Raw genomic sequence first — 24776 nt, 5'->3', positions numbered from 1 at the left:
TATAAAACACCGTATTAAAACGGTGTTTTATATATATATATAATGACAGCTATTGCAGATAGAAAAAAAAGTAGATTTTCATGAACAAATTCAGAACATTTTAGACCATAAATTGTTTAGAAAAAAAGGAAACGTCTGAGTTTCAAGTCAAAAATGTTTGTTTTTTTATAAATCTCAAAACTTCAGTTTTATCTAGTCATTTTTTTACTTTTGGAGCCGAGACATTTTGTAGTCTTTTCTAGAAAATGTCTGAGATTTTGGCTGGAATGTATTCCTCCTTTTTTGCTATCTACATTGGCCCTAATACGCCACTGTGTAAATAACTTTCTTGTATTTTCTTTTTGAAGAAGAATCTTCATCAGCGGCAGTCTGGGACATAACTCTCTCCAAGAGCCTTTTTTGCAGTGGGTCACACAGCAAAACATTCCTGTTCTGCAGAAGAAGAGGAAGAATTTAACACTCAATGTCAACTCAACAAAACAATGTTTGGGAACTCTACCTAGCTCCACCTGGGTGGAGGGAATGTCAGCCATGCTGAGTTTTCTGCACAAACAGTTGTAAACTAAAAACAATTGGAAGAGACAGATCCAATAAAGACGCTAGCAACGAATCTGTAAGCAGCTAATGCTAGGAGTCAATTCAGTCTGTGGGTATCTCACTATTTGTAGATGATGGGATTATTTGAATTAGGGGGAGAAATACAGAAATTCTTAAAGGAATTACATAATGTAGAATCTAATGTTCTGCACTGGGTATTTAGATTTTCAACATCCAAAGAAAAAGTTGTCTCTACAAATATGAAATCAAATCTTCATATTTATCTCACATTGTAGGAGAGTACCATTTTAGCCTATAATATACTGTGTTTCATTCGATCTCGGCAAATTCAATCTCAAAAGACCACGATGGAGATCTTCCTCTGCAGATTGCTCTTGCATCACACTGTGGCATGTGGTGAACACATGGTGGTACACGCTGATGGCGAAACACACAAACAACACCTTCAGTTTGTTTCTTTCTTTTAATCTGATATTAAAACACATTACAAATTCAGTATGCAAATGCTCTCATTTGTTAAATTAAATTATTGAACAGGTCTTTGTTGGTGCAAGCTGTAGCAAAGAACTTAAATTAATTCATCCACATCTGCACATCAAACAGGCCAAACCTCTACAGCTTGAAAACTAATAAATATATCAGTAATTTACAGGCAAATCAGACATCGGGCATGTTCGTTCTTTCAGTTCCTAACCTAACTGTCCCTTGAGCTCAGACAGTTCTTCACACTGAGAGGAACGGAAAATCGGTAGCAGGTGAGGAAACCGCTGCAGGCCCGGTGAGGAGATCAACCTGTGAAGACAAAAACACTTGGGACGCCCCAAGAAACGGGGCCACATTCTGAAGAAATGTCTACATCGTCCAAAAGTCTTTAAAGACATCACACAGTGCAAAAAATCCCAAAACAAAAAAAAAACTGAACCTGGCTGAAAACCCCACATGAAGCAAATCGGTTCACCAACACCAACACTGTTCTTGGTAATAAGTCCTATGGAGAGCAGAGAGAGAGGCACCCAGCTGGGCTAACATGTGGTGCACAAAGTCGATCCTCGAGGGCCGAGATCCTGCATGTTTTAGTTCTCTCCCTGGTGGTAGTAACAATCTTCTCACCAGGTCAATGTTCTTTTCTTCTAATGGGCCATCATTTAATGCAGATGTGTTAAACCAGGGAGAGAACTAAAACATGAAGATGCCGGCCCTCCAGGACCCACTTTGGGCACCACTGATGTAGAGTCACCTCAATCTTTTGCTTGTTCACAAGTCTGATTCAGTACAACTTGGTTCTCATCTTAATGTTTGACATTTTTAATCAGAAAGAAAGAATTGCTTGGTTCCATCAGCAGTGGAACAGTAGTTATTGGATGGTTGCTGAAGCACCCAACAGTGAGTGAGTGAAGATCAGGGGACTCCTAGTGGGCGTCAGACAGCACTACAACAACTCAATGGCGTTTGAAAAAAGTCACATTTTGGACTCTAAGCTGGACCCTTGTGCAGCTGTCCAGATTCTAGGCACCACAGGTATTGCAGTAGCCTGATGTTGAAACCCACATGTGGGTTTATCTAAATGGGATAGAAGTCTTTATTTGCAATAAACCAATAAAGACTTTTTTAGACTTTGCTGTTCTAAACAGTAAACCTGATCAGAGTTGAGGGCTCAAACATCTACCAACAGAGTTAAATGAGAACAACAGACCTCCATAGGATTCTGTTAGTTCACTGTTGTTGAGGGTAAAGGTACTAGCATCAGAACTAAGTTGCAATGAACCAGACTCATCTTTAAGATTAACAAACCCAAACATTGAGCTCCTTTTAGCTGTGAAATTAAATTCTGTTGCAGAGTGTTTCAAACACAGCAGTGAGGGTGACCAGAGAGTCTGTCCTGGCCTTACTTGGCCTTGTTGTCATCCTGAGTATTTTCCTCTATCACCACGATCTGCACCCCTGATAGCTGCCCACTAGCATCCAGCTGCAGCCCCTGAACAGTCTCAGTCTGTGCCTCCTGCAACTGGCACTGCGTGTCCTCTGCATCCGCCGCCATGGTTACCTCGATCCCGCTCTGGACCACCATGGCGGTGGCGTCCCTGCCCGACTCGTCGGCCAGCTGCAGCTCCATCATCCCCACCGTTTGCTCTACGGGGGTGGGGTTGATCTCGATGACTGTGTGCTCCTGGCCGGCTTCCATGTCCCCTTGCATCACCTCCTGCTGCACCAGCATGGTGCCGTCCACCACTTGACCTTCAATGGGGACCATCTCCGCGCCGCCGGCGTGCTGGCTCAGGTGCACCAGCTCCACAGGGCTCATCACCGTACCAAGCTGGCTGGAGTCTTGAACCGCAGTGGCGCCTACAAGCGTGAGGCCCGAGGAAGGGTGCAAAGTGATGGCATCTCCCTTTCCATCCCCGGCCACCATGTAGCGAGTGAAGAGCTGGGAGCCGGCGGGGAGCAGGGTGACCGTGTTGGAGGACTGGGCTAAGGAGGCGATGGGCAGGCCTGCCACGGTGAACGGCTGCCCTACAGAGGACAGGGAGATGGGGGAGAGTACAGTGAACTGCTGGGGCTGCAGGGTGGCCTGCTGGCTGATGGGGGACGTCAGGAGGGTGGTGGTGGAGGCCGGCCTGTGGAGGCGGGGACGCTTGGTTGGACGCTTAGCGGTGGCTTTGTTTTTAGGTGCTTGAGGGGAGGAGAGCAGCGCTCGCACCTGCTGCTGCTTCTTTTGTTCTTCCAACTGAACCTCCAGGTCTGCAGGAACACAAGATCAGATTTGTTAGCTTACCCTCTTATATTAGGACACATCTGACATTCGACAAATCTCAACAACATATTTGAGAACATGTTAAAAACCATCCATACAGGACATAAATTTGGTGTCAATGTGAAAGCACTAAACACTGTTCGTCATAATCTCCAGAAGACATTTTATCTGTTGTATGAAGGTGACTGCCATCTAAAACAAATCTCTGAAGTAGTACTGAGACAGCTCAGGGGGGAAATACCACTCTTGCTGAACAGCATTGAACCCGTCTGTCTCTACAGCTTCATGTTCTCACTCAAATACACGTTGTCATCATAACACAGTAAAATTACATAAATATTTCTCCATATGTATGAATAAACTTAACACTTAATGAGATTTAAATTAGGTCTACCTCAAATCTGTGGTATGTAACTTATATAATTTTTTTTTACATATTTGTTGATGTTATGAGACAAGATGATCTGAGAAAGGATCGATCTCCCTGACCTATTATTGAAGCAACCAATCAGAGCCAGGAGGAGGGTCTTACCGCTGTCACTCAACCTCATGTTCTCGCTCCTCTCTGCCATTATGTGCTAATGGCAGGGAAACAACAGGACAACTATTTATCAGCCTCATCTGTGGCCTTACTATCCTTGACATTCACAACAGGCTGTGCCAGCTGCAACGCAGCAGAGAGTAAGAGGGTGACAGAGAGTTGGGGATGGGCAGCGCCACACGGAGAGGTGATTGGCATCACTAAAACACGGCTCCTTGCTCTGATAGGTTGTTTCTAGTTAGCACTGGGAGAAGGTGGAGGAACTCGGTTTTTTCTCAGATTATTTGTCTCATACCATAATGTCATGACATTTAAACAAATATGTAAAAAAATATATTTTTTATAAAAGTTTTATGCCTGTTTTTTTCTGCAGTTTTCTGGCTGTACTCACTGGTGAGGGTGCTGAGGATCTGCTCCTGGCTGGGGTCCGTCTGCTGTTTCCTCTTCTCCAGAATCTTCTTGACCGAGTCCAGCAGGCCAAAGACTTGGGCAAGGTTACTGAGTACAGCCACCTCTACCAGACAGGAATCTGGGATCAGTGTGGCAACCAATCAAAGGGTCACTTGGTCAGTCAGAAAGGAGGAACAACTTAAGCTGCTGCATCCAGTAAATCCATTAATTGCTCATTACTGCTATAAAAACCATATTTGAAAGCATCATAAGATGTTTTCCAACAGCAGCAGAGTTTGTTCTTTCTTTCAGATAATTTCATACACTTCAGAGCACAGAAGGCCCAGCGTCCTCAGGTTGACGGCCTGCTTTCCTACCTGTGTCCTGTAAGGCATTTTGCTCTCTGCGCTGGAGCACGCCGTCCAGCATCTGAATCAGCTCCGTGTTGATGTTGGTCACCACTTCCCCCAGTAGACCCACATCAGCAATGCCCTTCCAGAAATTCAGCGTGTCCTCTGTGGACAAGCAGGAAAGACTCAGTCAGAAAATGCCTACTGATATAGAAACAGTGCTGAGACTTCCTCTGTTGTAACAGAGATCAGTTCAAGGCGGATCATTGTGACCTGAGATCTCACTGGATCCCTTCTTATCTCCAGACTCCATGGAGCTGGAGCTCCAGTCCAACTTCCTGCCCATTAGCTCGGCTTGATCGTCAGGCACCGTCCCGCCGTTACCCAGGACCGTGTGAACTGCAGGTCACACAGGACAGCACACACTGGACATATTACAGGTAGGCCAGCAGCAATCATTAAAGGAAGAAAACACCTAACAATTTCTGTTTTGTTGGAACATTTAGAGGGTAAGTATGTCATTCGAACTGAGGTGAAGGTTCTTCTTCCAGCAGGACAATCACACTACCACACAGCCACAACAATTTACATTAAAGCTGCAACATTGATGTAACCTTTATAAAAATATAAATATTTTTTTTACCCATTTGTTGAACCTGTCACCATGTCGTCACAGTATGGTACGAGACAGATAATCTGTGAAAATCTCCCAGTGCTCCATATTGCTGCATAGCCCCCACTCCTCCTCCCCTCCTTCCTCTCTACTAGCACAGCCATGTTGTGAATGCTACGGCTAGTTAGCATGGCCAGCAATGACGGTAGATAAATGATTTTCCTGTAACTCCAAGTTGTTTCTTTGCCATTAGCACAAGTAAATGAAGTTGATTGACAGTGATTAGACCCTCCTCTGATTGGTTGTTTTTGGTCGGGAGCAGTGACATGAAGCTGAAGCGACCAATAGGGAGCGACTTTTACAGTAAACACTACATCATCACTTCTAGAGCAACAATTAACTTAAACTGAAGCAAACTTCCTGAATAATTGTTAAATATGTGAATAAATTACAGCAGTCTGTTAAATCTGAGCCTTCTCACCCTGAGAGGATGTGGGCGTAGTGAGACCGGTGCTGTCCGGAGGGAAGCGAGTGTTGTTGATTAATAGGTCAAACTTGGTACTACGGCATGTGTTGGTACATAGGGTGCTGTGCTGATAGAAGTCCAGCTGACCTGAATCCATCATTTTCCTGCAGGGTACAAACAGGGAACGCTTAAAGAACAAGGAAACAGTCTCTTCTCTGAGCTTGTCATTTTCAATGCATAAATCATATGTGAGCTTGCTCTAAATGCGACAACAGAAAGAGGCAGACAATAAGGTAACCATGTGGTGATGTATCACCTGTTTTCTGACCCCCTGCCCTCACCTTAGCATGACTCCCCCCATCCTGATGGCTCTCTTCCAGTCCTTCAGAGTGGCTTTTCCAGACAGGTGCACGAACTGCTTTGGACTGATCAACTGGTCTTCATACTACAGAAAACAGCATTACAACAGTTAACACGCTATAGACTATGAGCTAATTTTAGTTCTAAACTGTTAACTTACTAGATGCAATTAGTTAATGGTAGTCAACAGACTTGTGATAACCCACATGCTTAAGTTACCGTTTTACCATTTTAGCTAACACTAGCATTTAACTGACTTTAGTTTACGTGTAGCTGTTAGCATTCTAAATTGACTATGTTAATGTAAGTCAGCAGGCTAGTGACAGCCTAAATGCTAATGTCAGCATTTGAGCTGATGGTAGAACTTAGCTGTCATGATTAGAATCAGTTAATGATAGACAACAGGCTGGTGATTGCCTACATGCTTATGTTATCATTTTAGCTAACATTAACATTTGAATTAATTTTATTTTACATATAGCTGCTGGCACATTAGATTGACTAACTTAATTTAAGTCAATAGGTTACATTCCTGGACAGCATTTTAGCTAACACTAGCGTTTTTACTAATTTTGGTTTACATGTTGTTTGCATAACAGATAGATCAGGTTAATGTAGTCAAAAGGATTGGATCATTTTGGTGACTTTGTAAAATTTTATAGCATTGAGCTTTGATATACCTTTACACATTTCACGTTGATTCCAGGGCACACAAATTTTTTCACAAGCAACACAGCTTTACAGTCGCCACAGGTTATAGGACAGCCAATTTCAACATCATCCCCCTCTGTCTGCTCTGTAGGAAAGAAACAAACACACTTGTAGAGACAAAAACATCTGTGCCATTTTTCCTGGACATAAATTATTTCGACAACCTCTCACCTGATTGAGCTTCCACAGCCATAACAGCTGCATCGGTTTCAGCTGACTCATCGCTACAGAAGAAGACAATTCACATATCTTCACTTTGGAACGCAGTATCATGACCAACTTGTGCATGTTGACGGCTTTAAGGCAGTCTATAGTTCTGAATGGGAATGTAGATCTCATAAGAATCCTGGTAGTAGTACATACCCAGTGCTGATAGGCTGGAGCTGCAGGATGACCTGAGTCTTATTGGGGTCATCTGAATCACCTTCATCCTCATTCTTCACCATCACCATGTCCCCCACAGACACCGTCACCTCATTTGTGTTTGCCATTGCTCTCACAACAGAACACTAGAGTGGGTGGCAGCATTTGTGCAACATCTGTAATGGAGGCACAACATACAGTATACACTTTACTCAGTCATCCATGTTGAAATCCAGACTTGGGTCTTCAAGATGCTGGTTGTTCTCTACTGTTGTCTACTCAGATTACATTACAAACACATGAACTCTTTGTTACTGAGGTGGTTTCTGAAAGCAGCTGGTTGCACTGACAGGTCTCATCAAAAAGGGATCTGAAACACACTTTAGGGATGTACTAAAATGCTAAATCCAGATTGTGAATCTGTGCCAAGGTTTGAATGTTGACAGACACACTCTATCCAATTTAACCAAGCTTGAAGTTTTTTGCAAAAAAAGATTTAATCTGATTTACTCAGATGTGCAAATTTATGAAACATTCTAACTCAAAGGGCTGTTGCTGCTTTCTCAACAGAGCTTTAAAAAAAATGGGGTTGGTCATAAAAATGCCAATAAATACTGTGAAGTTTATGGTTGTTAGATGATAAAACTTTGAAAGGTTCAATACAAACATCACCATGCATGTACTCTAAAATCTTAAAGTTTGATCAATAACTATCGAGAATATAATGGTTAGCTTTTGAATGTCTATGTTTGTTAATTGCAGTGAAATAAACAGTAGTTTAAATCCGTATAAATGTATTGCTCCTAGGAATAATTCAACCACCTTGAAAATCAAGTTGAGCCAATCAATATCTTAGTTAGCAAGGTCAAATCTAGTCGCTTTGTTATCATGTTGAACATAATATCTTAAGTGTTTAGGGTTTTCTGGACTTTTTAATGTTTTATTTGAACCCCTCTTTTTACAGAGTGAAATAACAAAATTCCAACAATTAGAACTTTTTATGTTCTAACTCATTTGTGCGTTTCCCCCTAATCTACACAGGCTACCTTTAGGAATTTGGAGGTAGTCCTTCTAGGTAATTGTTCAATCCAGCAGCCTCGCAGCATGATGCTGCCACTCCAGTGCAAGATAGCTGGAAGTGTTCTGAGGTTTGGAAGCTTCACGTTGACTCCTTCATATATACTTTCACAAAGTCTGTGTCGCCTTTCCATAAAACCGTCCTTTAGAAGATATTAGTTGTGACGTTCGGCTGGCCCAAAATGAGGTCATAGCTTCTAATACTAAAAGCGTATTATTTCTTGAGTTTAGTTTCATATTGTCCATGTTAGGGCTGTTTAAACCAAAGGCCAATATGTTAAATAGCGATATACTGCATTTACCTGTAAAACTTTTAACATGTCAGTTTGAACGCGCGTGGGTAGTGGGTTCTCCACGCGCAGCGGGGGGTGGGGGTTATAAAACCGCAGTTTAGCTCTAAGTGAGGGGAAATTTGACTATTTTCGTTCGATCTCTAAGGCCACACGACAACTAAAGCTATCCGTTCTAGTTAAATATTAAGACTTGTAGCTCCAGAAGTTGTCGGGCTGTCATCGCCTCAAAAACCAAACCCAAATGTGAGTCGTTTAGAACCACCGAGCTACACAGTCTCAGTTTGGTGGTAGCCATTACAGCTAATGCAGCAGCGTCGTTTCATATGTAGGAAGCTGGACAATACCACAGAACTCTACCGTCCGAGACGGGTAAACCTTTGCATTTAAAGTGTGACGGCTACGTGCTGCTTGTCTATGAACCGTACGTCCCCTCGTAACTCTGCATTTTAACTCTCCGCTCCCCCTCAAAATGACGTCTCCCTGTGCGGCGGCACGTACAGCAAACAACGGCACGGCGACGGCGGCGTTGCCCCTCCATTCTGCGAGAGGCTGGCTGACTGAACCCCCTTCCGCGATTTAAGCTAACCTCTGCTGCTAAAATCACCGTTTGTGTCGCTGGAACAATGTTACTCTGCAGTAATATATATTAAAATTCACATTGTGGAAAAAGGCCCGTCCTTACCGTTTTATGAAGACAAACACATCCCTAGATTGTGGGGAGCTTCGGCGCATGCGTACTTGCCTCTTGTAGCCGTACTTCCTGCTAAACAGCGCTCGCCCTGTTTTAAGCTTACTTGCGAGAGGCAACAATGTCAGAAATTTACTTGACTGAACGACTCCCACAATATAAGACATTCATGCAAATGGACAGATTGTTAGGTCTGGTGATCTGTTACGTTACGTTCCCCTTATTTACGGGATTGTGTCGGTCACACTCTACAGGTTCCGATAAAATCATTAATTTCATACGCAACAGAAGCCACTTCATCGTATAAAGAAAAGCTTAGCATGAGCTTCCATGTTTCTTTACATACAGTGTGGAGGCGCCGGAATAAATGATTACCAGCAGCCTCGGACTTTAAAAATTATGCTTCCGAAATCTCTTGATGGCGATTCCGCAAAGAGGATGAGACTCCCTCACCCTCCCTGTGTCAATCACGACAGAAGCCCTTTTTAGTAAGAGCGAGTTCTGACCACGTCTATATGATCACTGGGAATATCCGTCTCACTTAGAGTTTCAGTGTTACCACTAACGTCAAAATATCTAATCATGAAAATTGGTGGTGCCTCACAATGTTAATAAAACGACTAGTTTTCTGGTTTAATATTATAATAAATGTTGATAATATACATATTTTTTCTATTTCAATAGCAAAGTAAACCACCCGAAACGCATGATGGGTAAAGAAAGGGCGTGACCCTCTTCACTCTTGTTATGCTATTGGTTGTTGTGTTCGGCCGACGCAGTGTTTTGATTAATCTAAAGTAAATATTTAAAACGACTGTTAAAAAGTGACTATCGTCGTGAAAGGGCATTTTCATAATTGTAGAAGTTGTTATATTTTCACTCCTGTTAGTAGTAGGAAATACAAAAATTAAACATGATCAAAAATACCAAAGTTTTAAAACCCTTCAAATTTCACTTATTTTATTAGTTTACTTGAATCATGACTGGACAAAACAACAAGGTAGGACCAGGTTTAAATTATAAAAAAAAAATATTCACCAACATATACTACACTGAAACTATTCCTCACTCACCCTTCACAGGAATAAGCACAAAATGTTTTCATAATAGTAGGAATACAGTATTTGTGATCTGTGATTCATAAGCACAAATGGCCTCCTGTTTGTCCTGTATTTTTTCAATCCAAATTCAGCACCAATTCTCAGACGTTATATTCTAGTTTATAAAACAGCATGTTGTGATTTATTGGGTTGAAAAAGTATATTGAAACTGCGTATTTATTTTAACTGAGGTTACAGTGTCTGTAAAATCTATTCACCTTCTTGAATGTTTTACCCTTTTCATTGCTTTCACAAATCAATTGTGAAAAATAAATGGTAAAGCATCCATTAATGTCAAAGTTAAAACAGATTTCTACATAACAAGGACAAATAAAAATATTAAATTAAATGTAACATAAAATAAGTGATTGCATCTATTGACATCTTTATTCACCCGCTTTATAGTGACTGATCAAATTAGTAGCAAGTTTTACTGAAAAACAATAAAACCCAATATAATAATGGTAAGCAGGGCATGAAATCTGTCATTCACATAAAAAGACAAATGCAGCACAACGAATTGCTCTGGCCTCAGGCCAGGGATAAACGAGGACTCTGTGGAATTCAGACCAAAGCTACTTTATAAGTGAATGGTTTACATATGAAAAGAAGGACTTTAAAGCATGATATGTCCACTCCAGGTTATTTTGTGAAGAGAGATTTGAAAAAATTGTTGACATTCAAAGCTGGTTGAGACATATCCCTAAAAGACTTGCAGCAGTAATTACAGCAAAAAGTTGTTTAGTATTGATGGTGCTGGATAATGCAAAAAATCCAATAGAATAAATACCCTGTGGTCATAATGTAACAAAAAATCAGAAAAAAATTCAATGTGTATGAATATTTTTGTAAGCCACAATATCACATAAATTATATATATGAATATAATAGAGTTGAAACTCATACCTTCATAAGAATGGTAACCCTTACATACACAAAAGTCTAGTTTTAATATTGGATGATTTATGCGATTTGTCCACTAGACAGGCTAAGCGGAAAGGCAGGGCAGTAGATATACACCAGTATTGGGCAAGGTTAGGGTTTGGATTAGGCCACTCAAGTTAATAGAAAGTTCTAATTAAGACTGACATGCAAACTCATGTGTATGTGAGTGTTTGTGATGGTGGGTGTCGGAGAGTTACAAGTAACCAGTCCAAATATGATATATTGAACATCTATTTATTCATTCTTTTATCAGTCACTGAGATTACATCACCCCAAAAAAATCTTATAAGTGACAAATTAAAAAAAAAAAGTAAAGTCATGAATTCTAACCTCTGAAGAGTTTATGTGATTTAGTTCCACAGGTGCATTTTCTTTATCATGAAAAGTGATTTAGACCAAACAGTTTGTACAACATATGAGAATCTTAACATTTTCTCTTCTTCAAAGCCTTGTGCAAACTGAAAATAAAGTTTGGTGACCAATTAAGAAACATGTGATTGTTACCAGAAAAAACAACAACTTTAAAATAAAGTGACATTATAGAATCTGAAAAGATACTCCTAGCTAACAGCTGTGCTAAACTAGCCTTAGCAAAATCTGACTGAGCCACTTTCTTGTTCTCACTTCCTAAACTGATTCCTCAGCTAATAGTTATACAGTTAATACTATTAACTGTATAACTAAGATGATCTTAAATTAATATGTATATGTAGATTAATCAGTTTGAAAATGAAGTGTAGTTCAAAACCTAACTAGCATGGTTTAGCAGATGCTGTTCCAACTTTTTCTCCAGTCCTCGTCCTTGGACTTAGTACATATGCTGCAATGTAAGGCTGCCTCTATCTCTAGATTCAGCCCCCACACATACGCAACAATATTCTCAGATCACACTTCAAAGCCACACATCCAGATTTCTGTAAAAACATAACTTCTTTCTGCACATTACCTGACAAGAGAAGCTGGGTTTGCAGTGGAAAGTGACAATGATTTGCATCGCCTACATCACACCTAATGTAGTAATACGACTTGAGACGTTATTTTCAATGTTACGCTTAGTTGATTCCCATTGGTGGCTAAAGAGGCATTTGAGTCAAAATTGAAGAAAGTTAAAAAGGCAGCCATCTTTATCTGCTTTGGTTAATAAATTGAACAGTTGGGTAAAAAGAGCAGTAGACTGAAATGATGGAGTCAGTAAAGAATGACAGCATGTTATTCATCATGATCAGCTTGACCCTGTATAAAGGAGGAGACAAGGGAAAAGGTAATAACTGGAGCATAGTCAGAAATACTCATTTAAATTGAATCTATCAAGGCAAAGAACCTGTAAGACAAAGTCTTCCTGCGCACTCAGAACATACATGAACAAAAATATATAGAAAAGTGAATTTGAGTGTAAGAGTAAAAAATAAAGGGATGCTGCAGATGTAGCATACTATCGTCCTTATCTTACACTGTGCTATAACATATATTGTATGCTGAATTAACTAAATATTCTATATTATAGAACAGAATAAATGTCTGGCAATCTTGTGTTTGGTGGTGGAGGTTTAGTAGGTAGCGAAGACGAGTCAATTCCTAAGTTAAGAGTTCTGCGTTATCAGGCTGTTTGTTTTAAACCTCTTTAGTCCAAAAGAAGGCTGAAACCCGTGAAGGCTGCATGTCACGTTTGCAGCTGCAGCTTTGTTGTAATTACATTTCACTCTTCACTGAGTATGGCATTGTAAAAGAAAGAGTGGTGGTTAAATTAGTCATGAGTTTTGGGTTACTTTTAGGGATGCACCGATTGCAGTTTTCTGGCTGATCGCAGATTGCCAATCTTTAAGAACCCTGACCTTGACCATTCCAATAGCAAGAAAGTTGCTGAGTTGGTAACAGTAAAGTAACTATCCTTAACTGCAAACATGCAGACATGATATGGTGGGTCGGTCTGTCAGTCAAACCTCTCTTGTGGCAGAGTAAAGGAGAACAGTGGCTGATTTTTAGACCTTTACCCAGGTAGTTAAGATCAGTGGACAACATCAGCTTCATATGTAAGTATCAGTCGATCACTGATGTCCGAAAATGAGGGAAATCAGGCCTGAGTGATTGATTCACCCCTAGTAACTTTAGTAGTAAGTTGATATATTTTAGAGTATAATTTAGAACTCCCAACAAATAAATATTTTTTTCTACAATTAAGGTGCAAAAATAATCTTCCTTCTTGACTAATAAGACATAGTTTGGGTTTTGAGAATTTTGAGATTACATTAATAGTAACAATTTTAAATGTTGATGAAACATTTAACTTTTTCCTCTTGTAAGATTTAACAAGAAGAATGTGTTCACTCCCCGCTATAAGAAAGCTTCTTGTCTGTTTTACCTTGAAGAATTGAAGCAGAAACATCTTACCTGAGCCTCACACACGGAGAAATAGACCCAGAAGTATACTAGCACACTTATTTGTCATATATCAGAAGTCTGCAAAAGACAAAAAGCAGTAGAAAACAAACCTTTTAATTTGGTAGCTGGCTGGCTAATATATTATCTTAAAGCTAAAGTTAAAAGAATTGATCCCATAGCAGTCATTGTTAGATAGACCATCAAACTAAAAGGAAGAACACAGTGGATAGACTTTTGTTTGGAAACATGCACCAATCACTTTCAAACGCAAGCAAGTTCAAAGAACAGCTCAGAATAGCAGTCACTGAAAAAGACCTGAATGAACCATCAAATATTATCTTAGACCTTATCAAGATATAGGTTGATTCAAAAAAAATTCTGATGAACATGACATTATTTCAAAAGTCATGAAAATTATCCAAAACACTGCAGTAACCATGCCAGACCTATAGGCGGCAGTACAACACCGCCATGACAAAAAACACCCAAAACAGAGGCATGAACTTGAACGTCACATGTTGATGTTCTTGAGGTTGAGAGTTGCGTTAGAGCTGGGGTTCTGTCTTTAGCTCAATGTTTTATGGTTATCAACATGAAAACTCAAAGGTGGCATAAGGGGAAACACCAGGTTGGCACTGAAAGACCTTTTCAGACCTACAGTTTTCACGGCTCCTAAAGCATGCTTTTTATTAGAATGCAAAGCTGAGACAATAACAGCTTGTTATGTACTTTGCGTGATGTTATTCCTGTGAGAAGAGCAGTTCAGTAGAAGCTAGTTATGCAATAGTTAACTGTCAACCTGTTAGCTTGCGAACCTGAATATATCAATGTTAATATGTCCTTTATTCAGCATAATTAGCTTATATTCACACCTTTTAGTACATGAACTGAGTTTGTGTCACAGCTCAGAACTGTGCAGATCCACCCACAGAAGATACCTAATCTCTACGCTGTAAGATTTGACTTACAACTTGAATGTTACAAAAGATGCGCTAATTTTATGATGATTGAAAGAAAAATTTTAAAAATAAGTAGAGCAAGGAAAAGTTTTGTAGCCATGTAACAAGTGACAGAAAACAAGTTTGATTGAGGGTGAAGGGGAGAAGCCTAATGAGAAATTCACCCACCTAACACTACCAGTGTCTGCACTTGGAAAGTTGAAGTTACTACACTCTATAAAGCCTTTCGCTTTCAACTGTGACTTTCAAAAAGGGCTTAAAAGAGAGCTGAAGGAGTTTTTGTTTGAGTTACTTACTCTTGTGTTTTTGTAAGATGAAAATGGTTGGAAAATTGTTCCAAACCTTCAGTTTTTCCCACTTAACAAGTGGGAACAACAAGTCTCACAGCATCTCTCACAATTTTCCCATGATTCCAGTTTCCTCTCAGTGTCATCTGTCCAAATAAAACTGTTACAGTTTTATCAATCCTACCCTAAATTAGTGACTGCATATAGAAAAAAAAAATAAAAAAATTATTTTCCTTTACCAATTCAAACAATTCTTAGTGAGACATTAATACCTGTAGTGTCCATCTTTCTTATTACTAGTGTTAATTACAGATGCCTTAAATGGAACCACTAACCTTAGTACCATGGTCTATCTGCATGTAAACATCTTAACTACAAATATCCTCAGATTCTGATGGTATGCATCTATTTACAAGATGATTAAAGGTTTAAAATCGGTTTGGTGTTAGTGCACACAGTTTACAATAACAGGAGGAGCAGCACACCGATTTACACTTATTGCAGTATGCTGTGTCTCTTTACACTATCAACTTCAACAGCTTCCTGTGATCTCTTTGCACACCATCTCTATAGTTTTTATTATCTACGAGTTACAACAGAGTGTAGGCAAAACATTGCACAAACTTTGACAGGTAGACCTTACAATCATAAGTCCGTTTGCTCCTGTACTCAGAGAAGGGCATATGGCTGGGTTCTGTTTTTCACATTGGGTAAGGCTCTATGCACCTGGTGTTATGTCTCACTACATAGATTCCACCTGCCAATAAGACTGGAATGCACATTTCAGTCTGGCAATAATCCCAGCTCTTAGAGTGACCCAAACAAAGACAAGGGCACAAGTCACAAAGTAAGGAAGGAACAGTGGCTACATCACAGGGTGCTGACCCAGAGTGGTCTGGGTTTTATGGACGGCTGCAAGACGAGGTGAGATCTCAGTGCGATGGGACAGTTTATGAACACAAAGAATCAACAGTTAGCAGTGGCAGCCCTTCTCCGGGGAAGCAGTTGCAAGTTCCTCTTCATCATCACCCGGGTAGAGGACCTTTGCAGTGAGGCCACTTTTAACGCCATCCCAGCCATCACGGGTAACGATCTCCCCCATCTTCATCAGCTCGAAGATATCTCTGGTCAGCAGCTCGAACGCCCGGTCCACATTGCTGTTGCACTTAGCCGACGTCTCGATGTAGCGGATTCCCAGATCGGCGGCAAGCTGCTCGGCCTCATCCCGGCTCACCTTGCGGTCCTTGTTGAGGTCGCTCTTGTGGCCGATGAGAATGTAGACCATGTGGTGGGGCAGGATGTGCTCGCTCACCTCCTTGTGCCATTCTTTCACATGGTCAAAGGTCTTGCGGTTGGTGAGGTCAAAGACTAGCAGTCCCCCAACAGAGTTGCGGTAGTATGATGTTGTGATAGACCTAGAGAAAAAAGAAATTATTGATAAATTCATAACTCAGAACAAATGTATTCTTCATCAAAGCAAAGCTTATGTTGGTGTGCTCTAGAAAATGACTGGTCATTCTCCTAAGATGAGTGAAAGAAAGTCAGAAATTTGAGCTAGGGGGTTTAGGGAAATTGGAAAAAAAAGTCACATTGTCTAGTAGACAAATTAAAGTTGTGCAGAATCCACATCAATAGTTTCCTAAGCTCCATTTTTTCAGAGACATACATTTCCTGCACTATCAATCCTGCTTTTAGTGTAGGTCTGAGATTTATGTCTCTTCTGAGAAGTCCAGATACAATCCGATTCAAGGTTAAAGTTCTTGTCAGATCAAGTGTTGAGTCAGGTCTAGAGCTGGTTGAGATCACACCAGTCCCTCAATATTTTACACTATCAGAGACAAGCTGTAGGTCAGCTCATTAGATTTTGGAAGCCATTTTACAAGGTCTGCATGAAAAGATTTAATCAGCCTGTGTTGTGTGGGTTTCAAAGGAAATTCTTAATCAGCTCTGATAAAGATGGCTTGATCTCACACTGACAAACTTTGAAAAATCCAACCTCTAATTAGAGAATGTTTATTCAGTGGGGATAATTATCTATATTAAGAAATAAAATCTTTGTTTACACTGTGGGTTAGTGGAGGTTTTTTTCTACATGAAGGTTCTGGCATTGCTTTTTCTGATAGGTTTTTGTGGACTCAGTCTTGTTTTTGTGTCTTTCTCCATTCCGCTGCTCTGAAACCAGGTCATTTATGTTTACTCCCAGTCGGTCGGGACAGATGCCCTCTCGCACTGAGCCTGGTTCTGGTGCTGCTGGAGGTTTCTTCCTGTTAAAGGAGAGTTTTTCCTCTCTACTGTCACTACGTTTACATGCTCAATATGAAGGATTGCTGCAGTGAGTGACACAACTCTACATGCTTGTCCAGGAGGAGTGAACGCTACAAATCGATGACACGATATAATCTGCTGAGTTTCCTTTGACAAAATTAATTTTACAAATTTGAATAATAAACTGAACCTGATGACACTGATAACTAGTTGAAATATATGTACTTGGCTTTTATTCTGACTATATGACTGGATTTAATTGGCTTTACTTTGTAAAGTACCTTCAGACAATACTTCTTTTGAACCAGCACATTATACACTAAATAAACAAAACTGAATAAATGTAACATAGAATGAGTCTTTTCTTTTTGACATAAAATTAACATCCTCACACATACTCCATCACTTTTAGCCTTTCCTGGTTATCAGGACGCAAAGCAAAATTAATGTTCTGGTAGAAAAACAGAAAATGGAGAAAGAAAACAGATTTCAACTGAGACCTCTACATAATTCAGCAAGAAGCAAACTTGATTGACCCAGACAGACACCCACCGAGCACCACTAGAGTGGACACACTCCCAAAGTGGGGGAGAATGTAGGATCTAAAGTTTCTACAGGTTGTTATGGAGACACGTTGATTTTAAGACGGGGTCAAAGTCACTCTATGGAAAGCTGTTAATACTAAGTAATTGTGCTGAAAGCTTTTCCAGTGGGTTCAAATTTGAAAATAAAACAAAAGCACATTCACCGAGGTAAGCACTTCATAACAGTGTGTAGTTCAACTGCCATCTGCTGTACCATCTGAACTGGCTGTCATGGTAACACTACATGCGGCATGTGTGACTTCACCAGAGTTTCCTTATGGCATGTTCCAGTTCTCAGCAGCTTCCTAGTCTGTATTCCTGATATTTATAGCGATTACTGAGTCAGCATTTACACAATGTAAGATGACAGCAGATGTGCTACGCTAAATGCAACACTACCACGGTTCATAGTTTAAGAATGACATCAATAAATGTGCCTGTGATATGATGTATGCATTCTGCTAACAGGAAGAAGTGCAACACAAACAACATGTTGGGAGGCCGTCTGGATAAGGCGCTACGTTAGCACCAGTCATGGTTACTGATAGGGAGACCAGAGAATCAGAACCAAGCAGTGGTCTCAACCCTTCATCTCAAACTGGGCAGGTTACATGATCAATAAATATAGCTGACTTCCTGTACACTCCCTTATTCAGCGTATTAATGATGTCAATGCATGGATGGATAATTTCCTTCAATTAAAGGCACATAATGACATTTTATAGCACAATCAAGTAATTCTATTACTGCCAGGTGTTGTAAAAATGCTTCCTATAGATCAATATGACATAGAAATTTTACTTTCTATATTTTTATTTAAGGCCTTGAAATTGGACCTCTGCTCTTTCTAAAACTCCGCCTTCAGGAAGTCATCAAAACATGGCTCCTCTATTAACTCTTTAACAAAGTTTTTTATTTCTTTTGCTCTGAGAAGTATCTCCTGTAATGAGCTCAGCAGATTTACAGTTCCACCAGGTGTTGCTAATTGCTGCTAGCTAGTCTGAAGGAGCTGAGTGGGGGACTCACAGGGAGGACTACTCTGAGACAGAAACTGCAGCTCAGAGGAGGAGCTAGCAATAGTGGAGGCTGGTTAGGCCATTTGAACAGCCGAATGGTTGCCATGGAGATTAAAGGATTTCTCAATGCATGAAAGGATCAAGGTAACACTCCAGGTATGTTTTTGATCAGGGAATAAACATTATAACATGATCTAAAGCTAAAAAAGTCAGTTTGACATGATACTGTCCCTTTTAAATAAAAATAAGATAGAAATGCATCAAAATGTCAATGTGCAATGGTGCAAAATGTCTAGCACAATACGGAAGCCTTTCTCAGTTCACTGTCTGTTAAATGCAGAAATGAAACATGGAATTTGGTTATAAAAACAAACAGTGATTCAGTTTGGAAAAGTGGATGGATCTTCCTGTTATCATTCATGTAAAGGTTAACACATTTTCTATCAAAGGGTGACTCTGAAAAAACAAGTACCATATTTTCCGCACTATAAGGCATAGAATGAGTCTTTTTCTATACGCATTATAAGGCGCATAGAATAGACGCTACGGTTACCATCCGTATTGAACCTATAGGAGACAAGGGTCCCCGAGTACCTTATATACTACGCTGCCCCAGTCATTGTTTCACTCACACTCGTGTGCGTGTGTGTGTGTGTGTGTGTGTGTGTGTGTGTGTGTGTGTGTGTGTGTGTGTGTGTGTTGGTGTCTATCTTGCATCACCCCACCCTCTTTACTGTGGGGATGTAAAGCAAGTCTGGTGTGTGAAAGCATTGGTCCTATAGCAGGAGTGAATCATGATGTACAGGATGTGTGATGACTGGCTGAGGTCACAAGGTCAGCATGGGCATGTGGACCACCCAATCAAAACAACATCTGCTATTAAAATTCACATCCAGACGTTCTGGAAATATATTTTGATGAATTTAGGTACATAATTTAGACAAAAAAAAAAGATTTGTCTCTATATAATATTAATTAGTGGGAGGGGAAAAAACTATGACATTTTGGTTTCTGGGCTGAACTTTGACAACAATTTGTCACATAATAACCAGAGATTTTAGTTTGTTTTATTGAGATTTTATGACACAGTGGAAGGAAAATGAGATGTAGTCTCAACATTTCTCTCAAATAATACATTTAAGAATTGTGGCTTGCATTTGTACTCAGCCTTCCCAAGAGGCAGCACCTTACAGAGGAACCTTCCTCTGAACTAACGCTTTGACTCTACCAGCTGTGAATATCTGCAGACTGACCTTTGAACCCGTCCTGCCTGAGAACTCCGGCTCAGGCAGATTGGATGGAGAATAAAAATCTTTCTACCAGCGCTGGAACTAATGATTATGTTAGTAACTGATTATGCTGATAATTAATCAGTTAACCAGATGAAAAATTGTTACTTACGGAGATTTTGTTTTTCATTTAACCATGTCAGCCTTTTTTTTAAACACAATACAAGGAATGGCTGGAAAGATGCAAATAAACAGTTCATTTTGTTTAAATAAGAAAAACTTTTTTTTTGCCTAAAAATTAATAATAGCATTCATTTTGTAGCAAAAGATGCACCTGCAGCAAAAAAAAGCCATCCTAACATCAACATGTGAAAATCTCAGGCCTTTCTGAGGAGTATTCTTTTGATTAAATGATTAATAATTGCACAACAAAAGGTGCTTAATATGAGATTTATATTTGTTTGTTTTCTTACAGAATCGCAGATGAAGCTAAAACTGCCACATGAGGACTTCTCGAAAACAAACAGCATGAGTTCTGTTTTTTCTGGGTGAACTACATTACATAAAAAGAAAAACCGAGTGGCATCCTTGAGCGGAGTGAAGCCTGATGGGAAACACCTTCAAAAGGAAAAGCAGATCTAAGAGCGAAGCTGCTTCTTAAAAACAGAGAGTCATTTCTGTCCGACAGCCCAGCAAGCATCACAAACAGCAACAGCTGGCTGACTGCTACAATAGTTACACAAATCTAGATTAGCTCTGACTTTGGCGTTGCCCTGGAGACCGTGGGACGGGAGGATGGGGATTCAACCCGCGGCCTAAATAAGAGGAGACTCCCCATCATGCGCGAATGAAATGCTGCGTGTCTGCTGCTGTTCCCCCGGCCGGGCCGTCTGTCCTCACAGCCTCGTTATGATTCTCCACACCGAGGCAGAGGGACGGTCTGGGTGAAAAATGACACCCAGGGCGAGCTGCCACACACACAGGCCCGCATTATCGAACCTAAACCTGGCTCATGATGGCTGCTGCGTCGCGGCTCAGCGTTCACATCAGATCTGATCCCCGTCGTACCTGAACCGCTCCTGTCCGGCCGTGTCCCAGAGCTGCAGCTTGATTTTCACCCCGGGCTCGATGTCCAGCGAGCGGGCGTAGAAATCCACCCCCACAGTGGGATCCGCCACGTCGCTGTAAATCCCGTCCGTGAAGCGCTTCAGCAGCGACGACTTCCCCACGGTGGAGTCCCCCAGCAGGATGATTCGGAACTGGTATTGCCACAAAGTATCCATGGCATGACTAGCGGCAGAGATGCGGCGGTGGAGGAGGTGTTGTGTGTGTGTGTGTGTCGGGTGTGGGGGGGGGATGCTGGGTGGGAAACAAAGCCGTGTGTTTTCCACGGAGCCCCGGCTGCTGCTGCTGCTGCTGAGCGGCCGCAGCAATCATGTGACAGCTTTACCTCTGCTCCACTCCACAGACACAGACCGGAAACAGGAGCAGGGACGGAGCGGGCCAGGCGGCTTGTTAACAGAGCGTATTAGTGAAGTATTAACCAGCTTCAGCCTTTATGTGAAACCTGTAGCATGATGCTAACACTGCTTTAGCTTTATTCCCCCTCTGCTGGTAAACCTCTGAGCTCAGAGCCGGAGCTGTCCGCGGTCCTGAAGACTGATGTCACCCCCAGATTAAAACTGCTGTGGTGGTCACGTGCTGATCGAACTATTACTGGCAATAAAAGCTGGCGATACCTTATACTGCTGTGTTTTATTATTTGGAAAGTCCAGTTTCTGCATGCTTGGTGAGCTCAGTGGCCTCCATTGCTGGTCAGTTGGAGGAAGTCTGGAACCAGCAGGACTTTTCCTGGAGCCGCTGCCTTCTGAACTGAGCCATCAGCTCAGAGCAGAAGGGCTTCAGTCAGGGAGGAGACCAAGAACCTGATGGTCACTCTGTCAGAGCTGCAGCGTTCCTCTGTGGAGAGAGGAGAAACTTCCAGAAGGACAACACGTTCTGTGGCCAGAGAGCCACTCAATAAGTGTCATGGCAACCAGTCTGGAGTTCACCAAACAGCGCCTGAAGGACCTCAGAACAGGACAAACAAGATTCTCAGGTCTGATGAGACAAAAGTTGAACTGCCTGGTGTGACGCCAGAAACATCCTGGATGAAAACCCGCTGAGGAGCGTCCTGACCTCAGACCGGGGCGTCGGACAGCGACTCCAGAGCACACGATATCCACTTCTGAAAGGCTTCAGAACCAATCTGTGAATGTCCTGAAGGGGCCAAACCAGAGTCCAGACACGAATCTGATTGGACATCTCTGGAGAGAGCTGAACATGGCTGACAGACGTCTCCATCCAACCTGATGGAGAAGAACGGAGCAAACAGCCTAAAGAGAGGAGGCTGAGCTGGAGGCTGCAGGTTCAGACTGGAGGCTGTTAAAGCTGCAGAGGAGATCAACATGTCTGTATATACTTAGAGTAAATGTAATTTCTTCGGTTTCTGTTTTTAATAAATGTTTTTCATTTAATACAATTAAAAAGGCTCACATAAAAAAAACAACTGATTCCTTAGAGGACTAGAGTTTGACACATCTTCTCATAAGGATAATAAATAGCAGAATCAGAAGAATTTTATTGTCATTGTCAGAAGGACAACAAAATTGCAGCTCCAGTACAACCATCCACCCCACATGGGAAGTGGGAGAGGGGGGATAGTTGGCTGAGGCCTTGCAGTCCAACAGGCGCCGCCTTGAAGAGGAAATAGGAAAAATAAGAAAAAATATGGGTAATAAAAGTACTTTTTTTCTCTCTACTTAGAACTGATTTTAAACATTGATGTACCTCTGTTTATGTGTTCATGCTCTGCTGTTTCTAACTGATTACAGTAATTACAAGCCCCCGTTTGATGTTTCCCTTTAAGAAAAACAGAACCCTGTAAGGCCAGTTCTCAGACGTTATGTTACTACTTCTTCTCTCCAACTTCCATCCCTACAACTATCAACCCTCATGGTCTTTTGGATGTTATTTGCTACAGGTGTCATTATTACCCTGTTGTTCCTGCCACATCCTAATTATTTTTGTTTTAAACGACAGATTTTTCCCGCACATGCTCAGAGGAAGGTCTAAGTTAATAACATACTTCAGGGCCTTTTTCGCTTATCTATCTACTTCTGCATTTCCGTCAACAACTAAAATTATAAGTTAATTCAACTGGTGCGTAGGTATCCCTGCGCCCAAACTATTCTTTTCACTGGCGTGATTAGCAGGTACCCTCAGGAAGACAGCTATTTGATAAATTCAAACAAAAACACATATCCCATAATGCTTCTGGGTCATGTGACCTACAACGGCCAATCGGTTAGAGACAACAGCCTGTATAAAAGCAGAGGAGGCGGCGCGTTTCCTTCTCTTTCTTTGAGAATCTCCCGAAAGAAGTAGTGCTGTAGTAAAATCAGAAGAAGAAAAAGCGGTTCTGTAGATCTGGTAAGACCTTGTTGAGTTTAGCTAACATTATGCTGAACGTTAAAAAGCAACTAGTTGATTAAGTGTGTTTTAATATTGAGCGCAGGCGGCTAGCTAATGAGCAAGATGGGTAGAGCTAGCAGAAGAAGCTACCTCACTGTTGCAGAGTGTTACATTTTAAAGATTTTTTCTCATCTGTATTTATAAATATTGCAGTCGATGTCTGAACAGAGTTAAGACATGTTTAGGGTAGCTAATTTAAAGTTAGCTATAGCATGACTGCTAACATTGACCCACGTGCTCCGGCCTGCTCATTTCTCACGCGAGGAGGTGTCGTGCTTCACTCATTTTCCCTGCCGTGCAACAACCAGATCCGTTTACCAGTTCCGGTACCTGACAAAAACCCCTTATTCATTACCAATCCTCAGCACACCTTCAGTTTGAGTCGTTAAATTCAAAGTTTATCTGCAGTGTTGTTGTATTAGTCAGGATTAGCATGTGGAACTAGCCTGATCTGACTGTTGTGCTCTACCTGCAGCTTGCAGTCTTTGCCGTCTCTGCAGTTATGGATCTGGACCCAGGACCCAGGTACGTTTTGCACGGCAGCCGCTCATCCCGGTCCAACACTCAGGCTCCTATCGAAGCCGGTCGTGCTCTGCTGTAGCAGCGGTCGGTCAACAGGAAGCCCAGATGAAATCTTTCACCGACGGTCGCTGTTCAGTTGAATAGTAACTGCTCCAGCAACATTAAGGGAAAGGACACCTGGTGTCTGTAGAGGTCAGATTGTGACGTCATGTTTCCGTTTTGATCAGGTCTCGGTCAGCGCTGGGGGAACCACATGCAGGTCCAGGTGAGCCCCAGAACCAGCTGCTCTGGCTGACAGTCCAGGCTGTGATGATAAACTTGCCCTCACTGATTATTGATCTGACTGAGTTTTTGTTTACTGAGCCTTAAGTCTCACAAAACACATGGAAGTGTGATTTATTAAAAAACTGACCTAAGTGTTTGCATTTAGGTGACGACCCTGGCTGACGTGAACATGAGCTGGATGGACTGTACAGATCCAGGTAATGTTTCTGAGCTCTGCAGCCGTTGGCTAACAGCAGCATGCTATCCTAAGGATCTGAGCTGCATGTGGCTCATGGTTCTCCAAATGCATGCGAGAACATGGGGTGGTCTTTGACTGCTGAGGCCCCTCTGCCTCCAGCAGCCACTCAACCGTCCTACAGGTCAGCAGATGGGTCAGAACCACTGACTCTTCATCACTTTTTCAGAAGGTTGTCCACCTTTTCCAGAAGGTGTCCAGGTTGACTGGGAAGTGAGCGCTAGCTCTGTCCTCTACAGGTATGAACCAAACCCTTCCGTAATGTCTGGTCGATGATGACTCTGAAGTGAGCAGA

At 41.5% G+C, this 24776-nt stretch overlaps 2 protein-coding genes across 4 annotated transcripts; both read right to left on the bottom strand.

Moving 5' to 3' along the window:
• Positions 1-1002: 1002 nt before the first annotated feature.
• On the bottom strand, positions 1003-9621 carry gmeb1 (glucocorticoid modulatory element binding protein 1). 3 transcript variants are annotated; one of them, XM_008421300.2, is made up of 10 exons: positions 9157-9621; positions 7105-7280; positions 6913-6965; positions 6711-6826; positions 6012-6115; positions 5686-5834; positions 4865-4990; positions 4619-4756; positions 4243-4380; positions 1003-3297 (listed from the first exon to the last, which is right to left on the bottom strand). In XM_008421300.2, exons 2-10 carry the CDS (start codon positions 7230-7232, stop codon positions 2444-2446), a joined length of 1806 nt encoding a protein of 601 aa, XP_008419522.1. In that variant the 5' UTR covers positions 7233-7280; positions 9157-9621; the 3' UTR covers positions 1003-2443. The 3 variants fall into 3 exon arrangements, with proteins under 3 accessions (XP_008419522.1, XP_008419525.1, XP_008419524.1); XM_008421303.2 differs by having other exon boundaries at positions 4243-4365; positions 9157-9620; XM_008421302.1 differs by lacking the exon at positions 9157-9621 and adding an exon at positions 8973-8997.
• A 1801-nt stretch (positions 9622-11422) lies between these two features.
• Positions 11423-21363, bottom strand: rab42a (RAB42, member RAS oncogene family a). Its single transcript, XM_008421298.2, has 2 exons — positions 20995-21363; positions 11423-16247 (listed from the first exon to the last, which is right to left on the bottom strand). Exons 1-2 carry the CDS (start codon positions 21207-21209, stop codon positions 15806-15808), a joined length of 657 nt encoding a protein of 218 aa, XP_008419520.1. The 5' UTR covers positions 21210-21363; the 3' UTR covers positions 11423-15805.
• Between the last annotated feature and the right edge of the window lie 3413 nt (positions 21364-24776).

This window comes from Poecilia reticulata, linkage group LG11 (assembly GCF_000633615.1).
Source record: "Poecilia reticulata strain Guanapo linkage group LG11, Guppy_female_1.0+MT, whole genome shotgun sequence".
Lineage (NCBI taxonomy): Eukaryota > Metazoa > Chordata > Actinopteri > Cyprinodontiformes > Poeciliidae > Poecilia > Poecilia reticulata.
Note: the sequence above shows the minus strand (reverse complement) of the source record. Positions and strands in the feature narration are given on the sequence as shown.

Coding starts and splice junctions, on each gene's coding strand:
- rab42a (XM_008421298.2), bottom strand. CDS start 21,209: ATGGATACTTTGTGGCAATACCAGTTCCGAATCATCCTGCTGGGGGAC. Junction 16,248..20,994: donor GCCGGACAGGAGCGGTTCAG/GTACGACGGGGA, acceptor TTTTTTCTCTAG/GTCTATCACAACATCATACT.
- gmeb1 (XM_008421300.2), bottom strand. CDS start 7,232: ATGGCAAACACAAATGAGGTGACGGTGTCTGTGGGGGACATGGTGATG. Junction 6,966..7,104: donor CTCCAGCCTATCAGCACTGG/GTATGTACTACT, acceptor CTTCTTCTGTAG/CGATGAGTCAGCTGAAACCG. Junction 5,835..6,011: donor ATGGGGGGAGTCATGCTAAG/GTGAGGGCAGGG, acceptor TGTACCCTGCAG/GAAAATGATGGATTCAGGTC.